Source organism: Centropristis striata, chromosome 12 (genome assembly GCF_030273125.1).
Source record: "Centropristis striata isolate RG_2023a ecotype Rhode Island chromosome 12, C.striata_1.0, whole genome shotgun sequence".
Taxonomy (NCBI): domain Eukaryota; kingdom Metazoa; phylum Chordata; class Actinopteri; order Perciformes; family Serranidae; genus Centropristis; species Centropristis striata.
In genome coordinates this window covers 24,840,091-24,858,161 of record NC_081528.1, presented here as the reverse complement: position 1 = coordinate 24,858,161, position 18,071 = coordinate 24,840,091, and the positions used below count along the sequence as shown (strand labels likewise).

Below are 18,071 nucleotides of genomic sequence, written 5' to 3'. Positions count from 1 at the left end.
GGAAAACCAAACCTGCAAGTATGTGGTCCCCCTGAAACGGCTGCAGTAGAACACCTAGCCACTTACTCACCTTAAAACACTGCTGCACTGATCACAACATTAGACATTCACATCCAACTAGCCACACAAGAAATGCCCCCTGCGGGCAATCCATCAGTGAGTACTGAATTATTAATTCGCCCCTCTAACAAGGCCTCTTTTCCCCTCAGTTTGTGAGTGTATGAGAGAGGGGGGAGTGTTTAACAGTATACAAGTGATAAAGCAACAGATGGCCTACGAGCCAGACAGACACACACGCAGAGAAACAAAAATATAAGACTCGATGACACATCCAGCTGTGGTGAAGAGACATTCACATATCTCCTCACCCGGTGATAGACTTGACATCATCTGCAATTTCCTCTGAACATTTGATTTCAGTGTCGTAGCATGTGTTAGTCTATAGGAACCAGATGGTGCTCAGGAGGCACAGTTATGGTATCATAATGTTTATGGAATCACGATGGCACGAGATCTGGAGCAGATATATGGAGAAACTCCTCAGAGAAGTTGTAGGACTGCCTCAAACTGGAACAGACTCAATAGAAATGGCAGTGAAGCGGTGTTATGACAACATCTTGTTTCCTAAAATTTATGCTTTTCCTTTTGAAAACAGGATGTAAAGGGCAGCCATGCAGAGAGAGAGAGAGATAATTTTACTTAGGTATACCTCCGACCTCTCAAGTTCACAGAAGTCTAGAGAAAAAAGTTGGCGCATTGTTAAGAAAAGGATAAAGGCACAGCAGGCTGATTCTAGAGCATGAGGGGATCGGGGCCTACTGGACTTTTAAAGGTATAATGTGTAACATTTCCACATGGACATGTCATTGAAACTACTAAACCTACAGTCTGTATTTTTTAAGTTGAATACAGCTTATCAAATGTTAGAATCTGAAATCTGTCATTTTATTCAAGGTGACGGTGTGTTTCATATAACCTTCTAGTTGCTCTAACTTTCAGGGAAATACCGATGAGTAATAGCAAATTTTAACATGCTAACTTTTAGTTGTTTTGACCACAGATAACAGTGCTGGACTGAATAAAAAGTAGGTGTATGGGTAGTCAGCTCATCCAATTGTAAGTTAGCAAAGTAACACTACATTAGCTAATGTTACTCGCTGTGAAATTAACTTTAATACATGAACTCGCCTGTAAACATAATTTCTGCCTGAGTCACTTCAGATAATCAGATCTGCAGCGTCTGTTGCTTCATATTTGGCCATTTTTTAGTCTCCAACCTTTATGGGAGTGCAAAACTAAGTCGCTCATGTATCCCTTTAAATACCATCTGAATGCCAATAACATTAACTTCCCAAGTCTAATAGAAATGTCAGTTCAGCATTGCCAAGCAGAGATAAACCATGGTCATCTAAAGCTGGGTGGAGGGTCTACCGACATACGGCGGCACACACTATCACTGTGTCAGTTAGAAAGGGATATGATGACATTTAAATCATTATACTAACAGAGAAAGGCACTGCAATAATATTTTTTCTTTTTCCTTAATAGGATGGTGAATGGTCATGAGCAAACTACTCTGATTTCACTAATTAAAAGTTCTCAGACAGATTCTAATAAAAAGGCTAAAAAAACAAAAAGTGGGATATTAATATTAAAAGGAGTCAAATAAAAGTTATGCACACATTTATATAGTTGATGAATGGGTGTAAACAGATAATGTTAAGGTCAAAAAGTTATTTTTCCTTTCACAGCGACTTAACAGTTTGTCTTGGCATGGTCTCCTTTCCTCTGATCTCACTGGAAAAGTATTCCAGTGAGATTGGGGGAGTCCATAAGCATTGGAAAAATGAGTGTGGGAGACATATATTCGACACAGAAGGAGACAAGAGGATTGTCTGTTGGCAGCGACAGGGTGGATACGAGAAAAATCCCAGGAATGCTGAGAAAGCATAGCTTTCCAGGCTCGCAGACGGAGGAGGAAGGAAATAAGCATTCATAGAGCATGGAAACATATAACCACTCACTCACAATTTCAAAACTTTCCAAATCAATACAAAAATGATCAGAATCTCCATTCACAGTACAACAGAAACAGGGTAAATTATTAAATATGAAGTTATTGATGATGTGACAGTCTGCCACAGTAAGATCAAACTCAAATTAACTAAACCATGAGCTGTACATAAATCCTGTCTCAACAACACTATCATCTAATCTTTACAAAAAACACTTAAACGCATTGATCTTTCAAAAGTTATCACTCGAGAATCTCTTTGCCTTACAGCATTTTACTGAGCCTTTTGTCCTGTCACTCCACATGTTCCTCATTGTGTAATTGCTTTTAACCGACTGTCTGGGTTGAGATCCTTATCTCGTCAGCGCCAAACCAGTAAAGAAAGACCACCCATTAAATCCGTCCAGTGTGAGCCAAGTGAGTGCAGGCCTGACTTTTCTTCCTGTTACTAAAGGATACTGTATATCTTTGAGGTTTACATGCCCTGGTTGGGGCTGTTTTCATCCTCTGCGCCTGTGTGATTCACTGTCCAGTCTTTTATGACAAATGCAAGCAAAGCCAACAGTCCCTGAGAAGTAAAGAACGAAAACCTGTCACATCTTTATAACTCCTGCACCCTGAGGCCTGGTGGACTGCTGGAACAAGCCACAAAAGATATTAGACACTGACCAGCCGTTAAGGCTCCAATCTTACAGCACTACTGTTTCTTTCCCTCCAGAATCGGAGCCATTATCATTTTTTAAAACCAGTTGCTTAGGAAAACCAGAGTCAAACAAACTGCATGGGGAGACTGGTGGGAAAAGGCTTTGCAATACAGAAAATATAAGCCCTAATTCTGGCAGCAAGTAAAATAATCAGCACACATAATGCACCTGGATTGCAGAAAAACTGGCCTCCTGCACTGGCTGATTAGTCCAGTTATTCAACTACAGCACCCGCTGACACGCACCCTCGAGTACACCTTGCCAGTCTAGACTAAAATCCACTAAGTCAACTCCTATGTCCCACCCAAAATCCATGTTTTGTTTTGGGCAATTCGTCAAATGGGGTTTTTACATCTGGTTGGTCTTTTATGGGAAGAAGAAAATGTTTCTTGTCATGAATCCAAGGGGAACATTGTGTTTCTGGCTGAGATGCCTGCCAGAAAACAGCACAGATACAAGACATGTACTGACAGAGCTGTTGATAACTGCTGCCCTCTCCACAACATTACATCAACTCCACACACACCTCAATGCGAAGATACTTACAACACACAGTTGACATTTTCAGCCACAGAAATATAAATGAGGGCGTCAATTTGCAGCTTTATAAGTGACTTTTTTTTCCCAGCTACAAAGAAACTTAGAATTAAAAGTGTTTAGAAGACTATGTGGGGGTAACTTTGTGAGGCCTGATCCACATATAACTACCTATCAACTCGTAATTATCTCTAAAATAAGAAACTGCAAATATTAAACGTAATTGATGATTTAATAAATGTAAATCAGTCTAACATTTATAGATCACCCGAGCCTCTAAGGTAGCAATATAACAACGTCAGTGAGGAACGAGTGCATAATAGAATGTCAGATCTGTGCGCGCAATAGCTGGCAGCAACGTTGGAATGATTTTATGTGTGTGCATGCGTGTGTGTGAGTCTGTGTGTTTGTCAGGCAAAGCAGCACTGCACTTATAAGGCTTGGAAATTGGTTGCTGCTCTCTTCTATAGCAACAGTAGTTTGTTGAGTATTTAAACTTCATTCAGTGACCGAACATGGAGAGTAAAAAGCGCTATGAACTCTACAACAGCTTGTCCTTGTGACCAATTAACACTTTTAATCCAAAGGTGCTGCATGTTAAGGGTGACCGGATAAGGGTACGCCATAAAATGGGAGTGATATGAAAATAAGCATCACAGTCTACAGACAAAATCCTCTACTGTGCATGCCTAACAAAAGATGGCATGCATATGCTCAGGTGGTGTCATTACGTAGTGAACTTTACGAGAAACTTGGAAATAGGCTATTATATAGGAGCTTGGAGAAACATAAATGGCTTTACAATATGATCCTCCATGCAAAGACATCAGTGTTCACACATGCAGAGAAGGACAAAGGCTCCAGTAACAAACAGTTTCTTACCCTTGACACGGTGAGGGGCATGCTGAAGTCCTTACCACCCTGCAGCCTGAAGCCCCAAGGCGACGGGCCACTCAGGGTTACGGAGTATACGTTCATAGCCTTCAGGAAGAGAAAGGAGGAAACAGTATCTTAATTAGTCAGAAATCAGGGAAAGGGACTTTTCTGCTTCATCCATGCAGCCTAGCTGCTGGTTGTCTACATTTCTTTCCAACAAAAACAAACACAAATCCACTATGGATGCAACTAACGATTATTTTCATTATTGATTAATCTCATGACTACGTTCATGAATAAATTATTGGTCTTTAAAATGTCAAAAATTAGTCGAAAAAAATGTCCATCAGTTTCTCAAAGTCCAAGGTGATGTATTTAAAGGAATTGCTGTGTTGTCTAAAATCCAAAGATTCAGTTAAACATAATAAAACAGCAGAAATCAGGAAAATCTCCCTTTTTAAGAGTGCTTTGTACAAAGAAGATTTACTTGAAAGATTAATTGTTTATCAGAATAGCTGATGGTAATATTTCTGATAATCAAATAATTGACACAAAAACACTAAAGTTGTTTATAGTTTAAAGTTAGTATGTAATGTTACATCTTAGAAAAGTTAGTTTTAAGAATAACCATGTTATAAAAAACACATTAAATGCGTCAGAAATATTCAAATTAACTTCAACATAACATACAAGACAATAAAATAACAGATCTGCCATTTATCAGCAAACTAATAGGTTGACGTCCCTTTCATCATCTCACTTGAACATTCATAAAAAGGCTCAATCTAAAGTTTAAAAAGTGTGCTATAATGCAAATGAGTACCACAGGAAAAAAATAAATCAGCATCAAAATTCTACAGGACAATAAGAACAGCAGGAACATTATCGTCCGTCTTTAAGAGTGCATACACGACAACTCATTGTATTCGATAATAATTCATATATTCAAAGTTAACTTTTATGAATCCTTGGCCCACAACAGACCAACTTTCCTTGAACGTTTTTCAATATTTCACATAATTTGTACAGCTGTGAAACCATGAAAACACAGTGAAAGAACTCCTCCGAAACGAATGAGTGACATAAAATGGCGAGTCTAAATAACGAGGTCATTTTAGGAACCAAAGGCAACACGATACATCATCTATGTCACTTGCTTTTGCTTGAAAATTACGGCTGTACCAGTGACCTCTGTACCTGCACCCCTACCACACCTCTCGCTCCTCCTCCTTGACCCTACCAGGTGTCTCCTTGTGACACACAGCTAGCATCCCAAGATCCCACCATGCAAACCTACCTTGTCCTCAAGGGCTGGCCGTTAGCCCAAACCTGGGAAAAAGCTAAAGAGTCAGTAAGCTAGGGCAAGCAGATTCTCTCTCTGCTGGCAAACCCTAGCCTCGACACTGTCTGTGACACAGGCAAGCCCTAGCCTCTCCTCACTCCTCAGAGGCTATATAAGGAATGTAAAACTACACCAAACTATTTCAGCCCAACACCCACATGAGTCACAGAGAGAGAGGGGGGTAGAGGAGGACGGAGAGAGGTAACGTCAACTACCCCTAAATTCTGGCAAAATCTTACTACATCAAAGTCAATAGATTTATTTTTTTTTTAAGTGTACTTGAGCACCAGCACACAGCCACAACTGAAGCAAAGCTTGTGGAAGTCAACATTCCTTCTGGAGGGCATGAAGCACAGTACAACCAAACCAGCAATTATATTTTAACATCTAGTTCTTAAAGAAACAGAGGAGCTCACATGTAGTATAACTTGGAAAAAAAGCGGTATGGTCCTTGTCAAAAAACACTAAACAAGCAAGCAGCCAAGCACCCCAAATCTGCTAATTAAACATATTATTTTGAGAGTTTGATCCATTTATTGTGTTATATTGTTGTGCAAGAAAAACTGCCAGTGCACTCTGGATTATATAAACAGTCTTAATTACCAAAACTTGGATTAGTTTACTGTCACTTTCCTCATTTTGAATCTCCCATAGAGAAGTTCAGGAGACAAGAACATTAATTAAAAGCCAGACAGCTTGAGACAATAACTGGAAAAGACCCATAGCAGCAACAGGCAATGGAGGTTAGATTCTACTTGTGATAACAGCACACTGGAAATAGATTATTTAGTTGTTCCAAGCAAATAATTATAATAAACACAGTGGAAGCAACAGCATGAATCTGGATGCATTTCAGTTAATTAAATACCACCCTCTATATTTAATTAAACCAGTGAGGAAATCATCAACCTAAGCCAATAAATATGCTAGTAACGCCGGTGGTACTCATTCATGGGACGGCGTCCCTGTTTATGGTATTGCTATTTATAATCTATGGTGTCACAGTATGTTTTCTATAAAAACTTGAACTATTAATGTGACTTTTTACTATCCTCAAATAGACTACATGGAATTGGACGCAGATTTATTACAGGCTACTTATATGGCTTACTTTTAATTGATTTTCAGTGTGTCCAAGACGACCATTTGTTACAGGTAATTACATCCTGAAGACTGGGAGTATCACTGCAGCGTAGACTTTGAATATAAGCCTTACATTCACAAAAGAAGCAGGAAGGAACAGGAAAAGTGGCTAGTAGTTTGCAGCGCTACAAGCCGATGAGAGCAGATAGCCAAAACTATAAAGTGCACAGTTAGGAGCACAACGGAGCCCATACAATAACTTAGACTGTGAAAAAGTTGTCGTTAAAAAGTTACTACGCACACGAAGGAATGCCTTCAAAGGTTTGGACAAATGAATTAGCTTACCTCTTGTCCCTCGCCAGACATCTCGGGTCAGTCTACTGGTTTAAAAAAAAGTCAATCGGTAAGTAGGCTAACTTTCGGACTTCCTTAAAGCGGACGTCAGGAAGCCACCGTGGATCCCCTTGGTGAACAGCAGGATCATTCCCTCAAATTCTTTTTAGTAGGACTCGGCTGAAACGTCAGAAGTCACATGGGCCGCTGCTTCATTTCACACTCAGGCTGTAAACCAGAAGAGGCCGTGCTTTGCAGACATCTCAGCTGTTATCCTGCAAGCGCAAGTCCCAATCGATCATTTTAATGCCACTTTATGATGCAATTAGGTGTTATTGGTTTTGAAAAGGCCAACTTTACATCATTGCATAAAATAAATTAACCCATAAGAACCCAGACCCAGTTATCCTTAAAGGAAAATTAAATTATGGGGGATATACCACATTTATGATGTTTTTAAAAAAAATCTACCCCTAAATGTCAAAGATCTGTGATGTGACATATAAACGTTACATTGGACGTTTATGGTATTTATGTTTATAATATTTCTTATTTTAAAACGTTTAAAAACTAGACACATTTTATGCTTACAAGAACACACATCTCCGCAACATATAAAAACTGTGACATTAATAGTGCTGTTTGACAATAAATTATTTTTCTGATTTGTTTTTAAGTAACAAATTAATAATAAATAAAAACAAATAACCATTTACTTTTTTGTTTTCATCTTCATAACATATATCAAAATTGTGACTTTAATTTGTTCAGGAAATATGGTCAGAACAAGTTAAATGCAATACAGGACATTAACGGATTAGAATTGTTAAATGGGTTTAAATTTAGCCTCGTAACAAAAAATAAGCTTTTTGAAATTAGCTACTTTTTTTTACATTTCTGTTTCCAGTCAGCCACATTTTGAAGTCACTTCTTGTCACAGTCACATGACCACCACACCAGGGTGTTGAGTATGTGTCACTTAGGGATTTGATGAGTTAAGGTGAAGCATAAAGCTGACTATGTGAGATTCTAGAAGATTTAAAGTGTTTGTTACACAGCTGTCACCATGGGTTTTTATGGGTTAAGCAAATATATGCAAGTCTAACCAATAAAATATACTTAAAGTAGGCTATTATAAAGTGTTTTTTTAAAAATATTATAATAATGCAAACCACATCCTCATGTTTGAAAAGCTAACTTTTTGCATGGAAAACGGCATCAAAATAGTTCCCACTCAATATTCAGTCAATTAATCAGTCGACTAATTGTTTCACTAGAACTTTGACATAATATGTCCTAATTTGTAAAGTCACTACTAAATAAAGTTGTCAAATAATTACAGTTAGGTAAAAAGTACAATCTTTTTCTCTGAGTGTAGTGGATTAGCAGTAGAAAGTGGCATGAAATAAAAAAAATACCCCAGTATAGTATAAAGTACCTCAAATTTGTACTTAAGTCGAGTACTTGAGTAAATGTACTCACCTACATTCCACCAATACAAATATCCAATATATATGTTATTTTTCAACACCCTCAGTTCCTCCTACGTAGGGGTTTAGTAATATCGCAACAGCAGCTGTTCAGTTTGTCTGTAATTAAGTGGCCACAGGTGTGTACAATCAACAGTTGTGGGAAAAGTAGGCAAATCCTTTACTATAAAAGCATTGATTGGCCACCATGGCCTAAAAATACCCAATTTTAGGTAAAAGTCCTGGATCTGTATACCTATTCAATACTGTTGTTTGGTTATAGCTGTTGGGTTATAGATGTTGTGTCCTGTTCCCCCTCTATTTGTCTATAACAACAGTATTATATTGTAACTGTTGTTTTAATTGTCTGCTGAGCTGCATTTTGTGCATGACATTTGCTTTATAATGCCATTTTTCTTGTTAAATACTTGTATAAGGAACAGCAACATTTAAAACATCCATTTGAGTATCGTCACACTGTTAAAATAATCGCATAAGTCATTTTTTGTCAACATTGGGGTTTTTTTGCCTAAATCATCTCCTCTTGACGCTGGCCACCTATGGTAAAATCACCTACATCCTCAGTTGATCAGATCATGTGATTTTACCCCTTTAAGATCATCACTTCTTTGAAAATTTGCCACATTCATAGGCATCAGATAAGAACCCAGCAAAGAAGAGCTAGAGGGAGATTGTTTAGTTATCAGTTCAGTTTATCAGTGTTTTATTGTTGACACTAATATTGGTAACACTTTACTCTAAGGTGTCTACATTAGAGTGACATGAGCATGTCATAAACATGACATGGGGTGTGTCATGAACATTAATGACACTTTGAAGTAACATTAATGCTCATGATACTTGTCATGTCATGTTTCTGACAGGCTTGTGTCACTCTTATGTAGACACCTTCAAAGTAAAGTGTTACCATATCTTGTTTAAGTCACAAAGGGAAGCTCAAAAATGGCCAAGTCATTTATTTCTCTTAAGTTACATAATTTACACACAGTGTTATTACTATGCCAATAGCCATCCTTTGTTACATCTTTTTTTGAGTGAAATAATCAATAAATGTCATATGTTACACTTTTGGTGAAGTTTTTTGTGTTTCCTGCAAAACTTGAAAAAATTAGTAAGGCGATTATTTTAACAGGGTGACGAAATGGCTTTTGTTCAAATGAATGCCAAGGCCCAGTGACTAGAGACATGCAGCACGCGGCCAGTAGATGGAGACAAACCACCACCAAAGGGAGATGGTACCTCAGGGTGCTGCCCTGCTCCATCACCACTGACTGAACAAGTGAAGAAATCATGAATCATCAGTCAGAGCCTAAAAGCGAAGCTTAAATTGTTTACTATTGCCGATTTAATTGTTAGCATTGTTGTCTACATTTGTCTACTTGTAGTCGCTAACATTTCCGTAAAATACTAGTAAAGTTGTTGGTATTAACCTTGTAGAAGTGGTGGCCTAATTTTGGGGCTTTGACGTTAGCTAACTAGCTAAACCAACCAAGCTCAGTTAAACTTGTAAACACTTTGTGAAAGATGGCTGACAACGGAGCACACCCGACTGAAGAGGACCCAGCCGCAGCTTTCCTGGCCCAGCAGGAGAGTGAGATAGCGGGGATAGAGAACGACGGCGAAGGGTTTGGGGCGCTGGAAGCAGCGGAGGACGAAGAGCCGTCTCAGCCGGAACCGACTGTCAACTATGGCAAGTTTGAGACTGGTCAGCTTCGGCTAGCAAGCTAACGAGCTAACTAAAGCTCGTCACTATGCCTACCGGTACTATGACTGGACTGGTGGTAGTAACGGAACAATGAGCCCATCTCTGTGCGTTAACAGTAGCATCACCAGGCACTGTTGGTCAGCAGTAATTAAACTAATGGACAGATAGCCTTAGCTTAGCTAGCTGACGTTAGTGCGTTTGTCTGCACACCGACAACGTCCGTTAGTAAACGTTAGTTCTACAGCTCATTCTGACGTTGTAACGTTAGCGACTGTCAAACTATGTTGTATTTTACTAACACAGTTTACAATAAACAAGTTAACATGTAGAAACGGAGGTGTATTAAACAGAGTTTGTACGGGTGCTTGAAATCCTTGAAAATGCTTGAATTTAAATGCTGTATTTTCAAGGCTTAAAAAGTGCTTGGATTTTGGATAAAGTGCTTGAAATTCTTACTGTATTTCTCTTGCAATCTGACTATATCCATCTATAGACTACAGATAATCACATGTTCATTGTAAAAAATAATGAGTAGCCTATCTGAAATGAAGACCGTTCCTCAAAGTGTAACACCATCGCTGTTGGTATGGTTAAGTGAAATCTTCCCCTTTTAGCTCTGTACTCTGCAATTTACAACAGGTGTAAAATACTGGAAAAGCTTGAAAATTGACCTTGAAAGTCCTTGAAAAATGCTTGAATTTGACCACTGCTAAAGTGTACGGACCCTGATTAAAGCTAGTAGTAACTGAGCTAAATGCTGTTAGCTTAATCTTTGCACTTTTGTGGAAAAACCTGTCCTGTCAACTGACAAACCTGCACAGACAACACCAGTGGCCAAACAGGTGCTGCTGCATTTCTGAGCTGTAACGTTTTTTCTCCAGAACAGTAACACTGCCATAGTAGCGAGCATAAGTTACTTCAGGTGATGAGGAAGGGAAGGTAACTTGATCTCAAAGAAGTCGATCATAACATTATTAAACTTTGTTTTCTTGTAACAATGTCAGACGGTTTCGAAGAGGAGCCTGCCACGGTGAACGGAGACCTGTTTCAGGTGAGCTGAACAGATATATTTCTTATATCATTTGTGAAGTATATCCCTTTGTATTTCTGCCACAAGTTATATTCTGATTTCCAATCAAGTCGTTTGATTTATTTTCCCTTAATTTTCTGTATCAGCATTAATATGTGTCATGATGTAATTGATTTGCCACCTACCAAGTATTTGCATCAAATAGCTAGTTGTTTATGTCAAGTTTTATGTCCTTCAAAAGGAGTCCAATGGCCCAACAGACAACTATGCAGCCATCGCCCAGGTGGATATTCAGAGGCAAGAGCCAGAAAGTTTACGCAAGTGGAGGGAGGAGCAGAAGACACGCCTTGAAGCATTAGGTGAGCAAAGATGTGGAATTATTAATACTGTGTAATGCACTTCCTACTTTTTAGCTGCAATGACTCACTGTGCTTTTTATGCATGTTTTGTTCTGCATCTTTTTGCAGGTTACCTCTAAGAAAAATTATGTAGCACATCTAATTCTGTCCCACTTTAGATCTAATTATATGTCAGTTATTTTCCTCTGTTTTTCCTGTCTGACTTTGTTGTTCTCTGTTGTTGCTCCCCAATAAGATTCAGCATCCAAGGCAGCAGAGGCAGAGTGGCGAGAGAAAGCCAAAAAGGAGCTGGAGGACTGGCATGTACACCAGAACGAGCAGATGGAGAAAAACAAGGCCAACAACAGGTTAGTGTCTGACATGTCCCCTGCTAATGTGCAGAGAAGTAACAGTTGGTTTATCATCATAATATGATGATGCTGTAATCACTACACTGAACACATTTAATGCAGATTAACAAGTGGTGTGTTGGCAGTCATTTTTCTCAGAAGAAACTATTTGAAAATGTGATTTTTACTATGCAAGTCAGGTCAGATGCACTGTGTGGCAAGAGGAACACTATATTAAATAAACTTCATCATATAAGGTGGTTTTGTAAACTCTTTTTTTTTTTTTTTTTAAAGCATTGTAGAAAATTGAAGCACTTGTGTTGGCCTGGACCAAAGGATTAAAATGTTGGAGTGTTTTGAGTAGTATAATAACTTTTTCATGTTCAAAAGTATTGATAGTTTTGCTGACAGTGTGTCTTTAAAAATGGTTATTTTAGTCTGGTCTTCACGTTGTACGTTATGCTTACAAAAACATTGCAGCCTTTCCTTTTCTTGACCAATCTAACCCCGTTCTTCTCTCACACTTTCCAACAGACTCTGTCCAAGTCTGGCACGGTATCTCTCTGCATCTGTGGCTTTAGTTTTGGCCAGTTTCTTCCCCTGTGTCTTTGAAAGCACTGAGAGACAATCCTCTGATGAGATATTATTTTAAAGCCGTGTGTCCAGTTAGAGTGCTTGGAAAACAAAACAGGAAGCTGGCTAGCAAGAAGGAATGCAAACAGCAGACAGCAAATGTCACAGTTTTTATCAACGCTAAGGCCGAGCACCAAGCACATCTGTAGTTGCCTCAAATGCTTTGCCTTTCTAAGCTTGTTTATTGGCAACAGCTTACTAGACTAGACAGAAAGATTGCATTTATTAGTCAATTTTAAACCTTTTATTTCCACCTCATTAGAACTGTTTCTCAGTCGCTTGCATAATCCTTTTAATTCTCGCCCTAACTTTTCTCTGCTTGTTGTTTGATACTGAAACTGTTCTCCTTTCTCCTTCTTTTTCCTGCTTTCTTGGCCTTGCCTGCGTACTAGGATTGCTGACAAGGCTTTCTACAAACAGCCTAACTCTGATGTTATAGGCTTTGTGTACGTTTAGAATTCTTACACCTTTTATTGTTGTATGCCCTACCCCAGGAATTAGCCCTAGCTGATTTTCACCTGATGCATGTCCAAATATTGAAATTACCAGGCCTAATTTGGTATTTGTTGTATTTTATTTGATTGTTACAGAGGCCATAGGTAGGTTATAATAAACATGTCTCCATGGTATAAAAAATATGCATGAAGTTATTTTGTATCTTGTGCATGGTGCTGTTCATGTGATTGAACCTTGTGGTTGAGCACCATATTTGGCTCAGACAGGCTTGCTGTTATGGAAACTGTTCTGAAGTCCCAGTAAGATTGCACCTTATTCATTTCCTTCTCTGATCTCTTTCCCACCTGCAGATCATCAGAGGAGGCTTTCCTGGCAGAGAGCGATGGCGACAGCCCAGGATCTGAATGGGAGAGAGTAGCCCGTCTCTGCGACTTCAACCCGAAAACCAACAAACAAGCAAAGGATGTTTCTCGAATGCGCTCTGTCCTCATCTCTCTCAAACAGACACCTCTAGTTCGCTAGAGGGGTCCGCTGGGACCTGCCTTTCAGTTTTAACCTCACATTGCATCAGAAGAGTTTGTATGCCCTTTTCCATAAAATTCCTGGTATCTTTATAACCTTTGCAAACTTCCCGCCTTTCTTGATGCCTATTATTATATTGAAATAATATACTTAACCACACTCTCTTGTGAGAATATGAAGGACTGCTCTATTGTTACTTTGGCTGGTTACTTTTATCACTGCTATAATTAAGAAAATATTGTTACTATAAGTTGAACATTTTACTTCCCCTTTTAACTTATGAATTATTATTATTATTATTATTAGGTCAGTTTTCTTGCATGCCTCTGCCAATATTTTGGATGCAGTTTTTAGTTGTTTTATAAATTTGCATTTTGGTCAATGTCAAACACTTATTAAGCACTATTAGATTGTAACCACGTATGCCTCTCCATTAATGTAGACTTATCAACACAAAGTCTTCGTTCACATTTGTTGTATTATATCCCTGATTACCATATTTAACGTAGCTAGCATATTTTTCTCTTCCAAATTCATAAGCTTGTGGCCTTTTTGATGTAGCTCTTACTCCAGTTTGAGTATTCAGTCAGATGGACTTCCTCTACAATTGGGCAAGATTTCAGCAAAAAAAAAAAAAAAACTACAACCAAAGATTTCTCCAATCATCTAAATTTTCAGAGTTCACGATTAATGGTTTGTGCGATTTCTAATTTTTAGCCAACATTTTACGCACCATTTCTCTGTTACACAAATATGTTTTAAATGTTTTTTAAAAACTGTAATCAATAAGGTGTCAAATTTCAACAGTAATGTCTGCACAGTGTTTCACATGTTGCCTATTTGGACATTATGAATACTGAAACAAGTGAATGTTAAAAGGGAACTGGATAATAAAAAACATTGGGATATGATCACCAATATGAATTTGTCCTCACATATTTACCAGATAAGACTGTTGACATCAAAAGACCACCACAGAGGACCACTTGATGTTTGAGGAGCTAAAATTACATGTGGCCCATTGCCAAAACCTATCCCTAAATACTCTCAGACAAACATTGCTGAAGGCGGTGCTACAGTAAAGCTGCTGTTTGATGGAATTGTCACCAATTTTCAGCATTCAAATGTTAAACAGAGGGCATGGGAAGTCAGAAGCAGCCACCATGACTCAGCATAGATTAAGTTATTTTACAAAGTACTGTCACATTCCTAATACAACATCTAAAGCCCCCTACTGATGGATTTAAGTTAAACTGAAAGTTTGTTGGTCGTTAAAGGTGGACATTGAGACTGGGCCTGTCTTGTGTCTAAAAGCCTTCTTCCATTTAGATGACTCACCATGGCCATTGATATGAAAACCTGTATATAAAGGTTGTGTAAGGAGTAGAAGTTGAATACAGTTGTGATTGTGATGCTTTATCTAAAATATACAATACGGGACACCAGCTTCAAATTAAAGTGTAATCAACCAGGTGTTATATTGTTCATTTCAGTGACAATACATGGGAACTTAAGCAATAAGCACATCATTTATATTCATCAGCATTTACTTCAATACTATTATATCACAATAAAAGGCAAATCCTGCTTGCTTCCTTCGACTGTGTAGGAGCTGATTACACTTGGGTTGGTGCAAGCCTGAAGCTGAATATTTTATCACCATGAGCGATTCATAGTCAAACAACAATAAATAATGTTGGCATTAACATATCTGTACCTGAACAATTCTGGAAACATGATACATTATTTAGTTTATTCAGATAATAAAATCAGTCCAATTTCACACTGGATTTGGTTTGATTGGGAGTTTATTTCATCTGTGGCAGAGGCGTGGGATTGGTCCGTCTTCACTGCTTGGGTTTCATAGCTGTGGTAAAGACACCAACAATAATGGCTACTACAGTGAAGCCTTGGGCAAAGATACGTCCCCTCATCAACATCTGGGACTGTCTGGTTTTCCCTTGATGGAAGGCACGTAGGCCATACATCAGCGCTCCTGCTGTTCCCAAGCAACCTGCAGAACAAAAAGCAGACAATTTATGAACAGGCTCTAACAGCAATGGACAGATTCTGGACAGGTTGGCTATGGCCAAAATACAAGGTAAAACAAGTGACCAGATTCGGGTGGCCATAAAATCTCTTAACAACTAAAACATATATATATTACAAAGGCAATTGATGAGATACCTTAAACATATTTGTTGTATGTACTTAAAGTTTTTAATCTCATTGCATATGTGTATTTTAGGTACCCTGTTGATGAAATTAGTGGTAAATGAACCCCTATAAAAATGACTACTCCTCAAGAGCAGGCACTAAAGTGTATCATGGTTTATTGAAACAAAATCGCGGGGGACGGTTTCTCTCCATCTTCGTGCAGTTTGACTCACAGGGAGCCCGAGAGAGAGACTGTGTTTGGAGCTGACGGTGGAAAGCGAAGAGAAGGATAACAGACTGTCTCCCTACAGCGAACATCGAGTACCGTCTTGATGTGCTTCGTACAACTAATGGTGCCCATGTAGAGGTGTATTAAATGAGGCACAGAAAAAAAACAAATATCTACTCCTCATTTTGTAATAATTTCCACGTCTGTGAATTTGCTTTCGTAACAAATTGTTTTTAAAGTTGTAAAGATACTTCATGGACACCCTTTACATCATGTCCACAAACTTTACTACAAGCAGTTTTGAGATTCTTTAGAAATAAATAGACCCAATTTCCAAACCACATTATTTGAACCCCACAATGCAGAAGTACCTTTAAAATGGTTGTTTTATTGTATTATATAGCTTAGATTATCTGAACCTTGAAAACATTTCCCCAAGGGCAACGCAGTTTATCAGTTTTTCAAATGAAATCATGGTAAAACAATGAAAAAACTATTATGACACGGCTTCAAAGCAATTTGTACATTAACGGGACTCAAATAACAAAATATTTGTTATTTGTTGTTTGGCCAACGTAACGTCGCAGCACGTTAACGCTATCTACTCAATCTCTGATGTTAGCTCAACATGCTAACATTACACTCACTCCAGTGTGGTTGAGCTTTAATTGCTAATTAATCAGATATCACTGATTTGTTCAACCTGTAGAATAAAGGACGAGCTGTCCTATGTGGGTGCTGCACTTGTGTAACTTCGCTCTGCACTGATACCCCACTTGTATAACTCACCTATTGGGACGAACGGGTTCTCCTGTGTCTTTCTAAGAAACTTCTCCTTGAAGGTCTCATCTTTGTTCCTCGGCAGAGGGCTGAAGCCTTCAATGACCGGGGGCTGCGATAGGTCAAAAGGCACAAAACCTGGCGGCGAGGATTGAGGAGAGGTTTGCTCAGGGACGGCTGGTGCTGTAGCTGCTGCCATGTCTGTTTCCTGAGACTGCAGCCAATGAGCTGAGGAACTACACTTCCGGTTACACTTTGACCCCAGACTTCACAATAAAAGTCCGAATATTGGTCATAATTTTATTAGCTATATAATTTTAGCTACATTTTACATTCATAAAAATTCAATTCTTAAAATAAGTTACCATCTTCTTCTACATTAAACAAACATATCCAAGCATATATCTTCAAACACTATCACATTAAAAAAAAATCTGTAATTAAAATTAAAAGTATTGGTAACGCAAACAATATAAGCATTTTAGTTTCGTTTATTTAGTTCTTCTATTTATGCATATTTGTCATGTAACTAAATAACCTGTTTTTTTTTAATCTAATATACTAAATATCCTAAAGTCTTATATTATGATTACAAAAGGCATTGTTCAAAAAATAAATTGCTGTCCTAAATAAGATAACTAACTCAAGTATATATCACAACCCTACTATCCAATGACTACTTGGCATTTCTTTCATGTTGCCTTAGGTGAAAGAGTAACATTTTAAACAAACTGGGGAACAAGCCCAGATAAGCATTCTGAGCTGTACAATTTTATTTATATATACATGTGTTCCAAATAATTAACCAATCTAAAGAACTGTAATCTATGATGTCCCAGGACCACATTTTGCTTGGTCTGAAAAATGTGTACTGTTTTAAGGAAGATTACCGACAGAATTGCAATAGTACTCCAATTGAAAATGTCTGCAAATCTCACTTTAACAAGATCCCGACTCTTACCACTAAGTGGCAGTATTGTATATAGTTTAGAGTTCGAGAAACCATGTAGCTTTGACTCCAATGGCTGCATATATATGTAAAATTCTACAGTTCTACAATGTCATTTAGCAGATGCTTTCATCCAAAGCGACGTACAAATGAGTTAATACAACACAAGCAAGGATGAAGTCAAGAAACATAGCAAGAGTAAGTACTGGGGTTAAATTTGAGTCCATTAGGACAAAAGTGCTTTATATTTATTTTATATATATATATATATATATATATATATAGATATATATATATATATATATATATAGATAGATAGATAGAGAGAGAGAGAGAGAGAGAGAGAACATTTTTAGCTACAATAAGAAAACATATTTATCTAATTATTTTCCAGTTGTTCTTTAAAGCAGGTTCTAGACTGCAGAAGGACTCCAGCTGTGAAGAGGACTGTCAAGAAAGAGATGATGCCCAAAAGGGAGCCAAAACTCATTAGATGAAATGTGTAACGTGTCTTGATGTCAGCTGAAATCAAAAGATCAAAAA

At 38.1% G+C, this 18,071-nt stretch overlaps 3 protein-coding genes across 6 annotated transcripts in view; 1 reads left to right on the top strand and 2 right to left on the bottom strand.

Moving 5' to 3' along the window:
* The window catches only part of pdlim7 (PDZ and LIM domain 7), a 37,963-nt gene extending 29,475 nt beyond the window's left edge, over positions 1 to 8,488 (bottom strand). The window contains exons 1-3 of one of the 3 annotated variants that reach the window (XM_059345907.1): positions 8,372 to 8,488; positions 6,902 to 7,164; positions 4,138 to 4,236 (exon numbers count right to left, since the gene is read on the bottom strand). In XM_059345907.1, coding sequence (XP_059201890.1) covers positions 4,138 to 4,236; positions 6,902 to 6,922 — 120 coding nt within the window. In that variant the 5' untranslated portion in view covers positions 6,923 to 7,164; positions 8,372 to 8,488. Of the gene's footprint in view, positions 1 to 4,137; positions 4,237 to 6,901; positions 7,165 to 8,087; positions 8,227 to 8,327; positions 8,351 to 8,371 lie in introns of those variants that run through there. The other 2 variants (XM_059345909.1, XM_059345908.1) reach the window with 2 other exon arrangements.
* A 1,115-nt stretch (positions 8,489 to 9,603) lies between these two features.
* cltb (clathrin, light chain B) lies at positions 9,604 to 14,331 on the top strand. Of its 2 annotated transcripts, XM_059345914.1 has the most exons (6): positions 9,604 to 10,069; positions 11,089 to 11,135; positions 11,356 to 11,473; positions 11,709 to 11,820; positions 12,828 to 12,881; positions 13,242 to 14,331. In XM_059345914.1, exons 1-6 carry the CDS (start codon positions 9,904 to 9,906, stop codon positions 13,411 to 13,413), a joined length of 669 nt encoding a protein of 222 aa, XP_059201897.1. In that variant the 5' UTR covers positions 9,604 to 9,903; the 3' UTR covers positions 13,414 to 14,331. The 2 variants fall into 2 exon arrangements, with proteins under 2 accessions (XP_059201897.1, XP_059201898.1); XM_059345915.1 differs by lacking the exon at positions 12,828 to 12,881 and having other exon boundaries at positions 9,607 to 10,069.
* Positions 14,332 to 14,860: 529 nt separating this feature from the next.
* On the bottom strand, positions 14,861 to 16,804 carry higd2a (HIG1 hypoxia inducible domain family, member 2A). The gene is made up of 2 exons (XM_059345916.1): positions 16,589 to 16,804; positions 14,861 to 15,427 (listed from the first exon to the last, which is right to left on the bottom strand). Exons 1-2 carry the CDS (start codon positions 16,776 to 16,778, stop codon positions 15,261 to 15,263), a joined length of 357 nt encoding a protein of 118 aa, XP_059201899.1. The 5' UTR covers positions 16,779 to 16,804; the 3' UTR covers positions 14,861 to 15,260.
* Between the last annotated feature and the right edge of the window lie 1,267 nt (positions 16,805 to 18,071).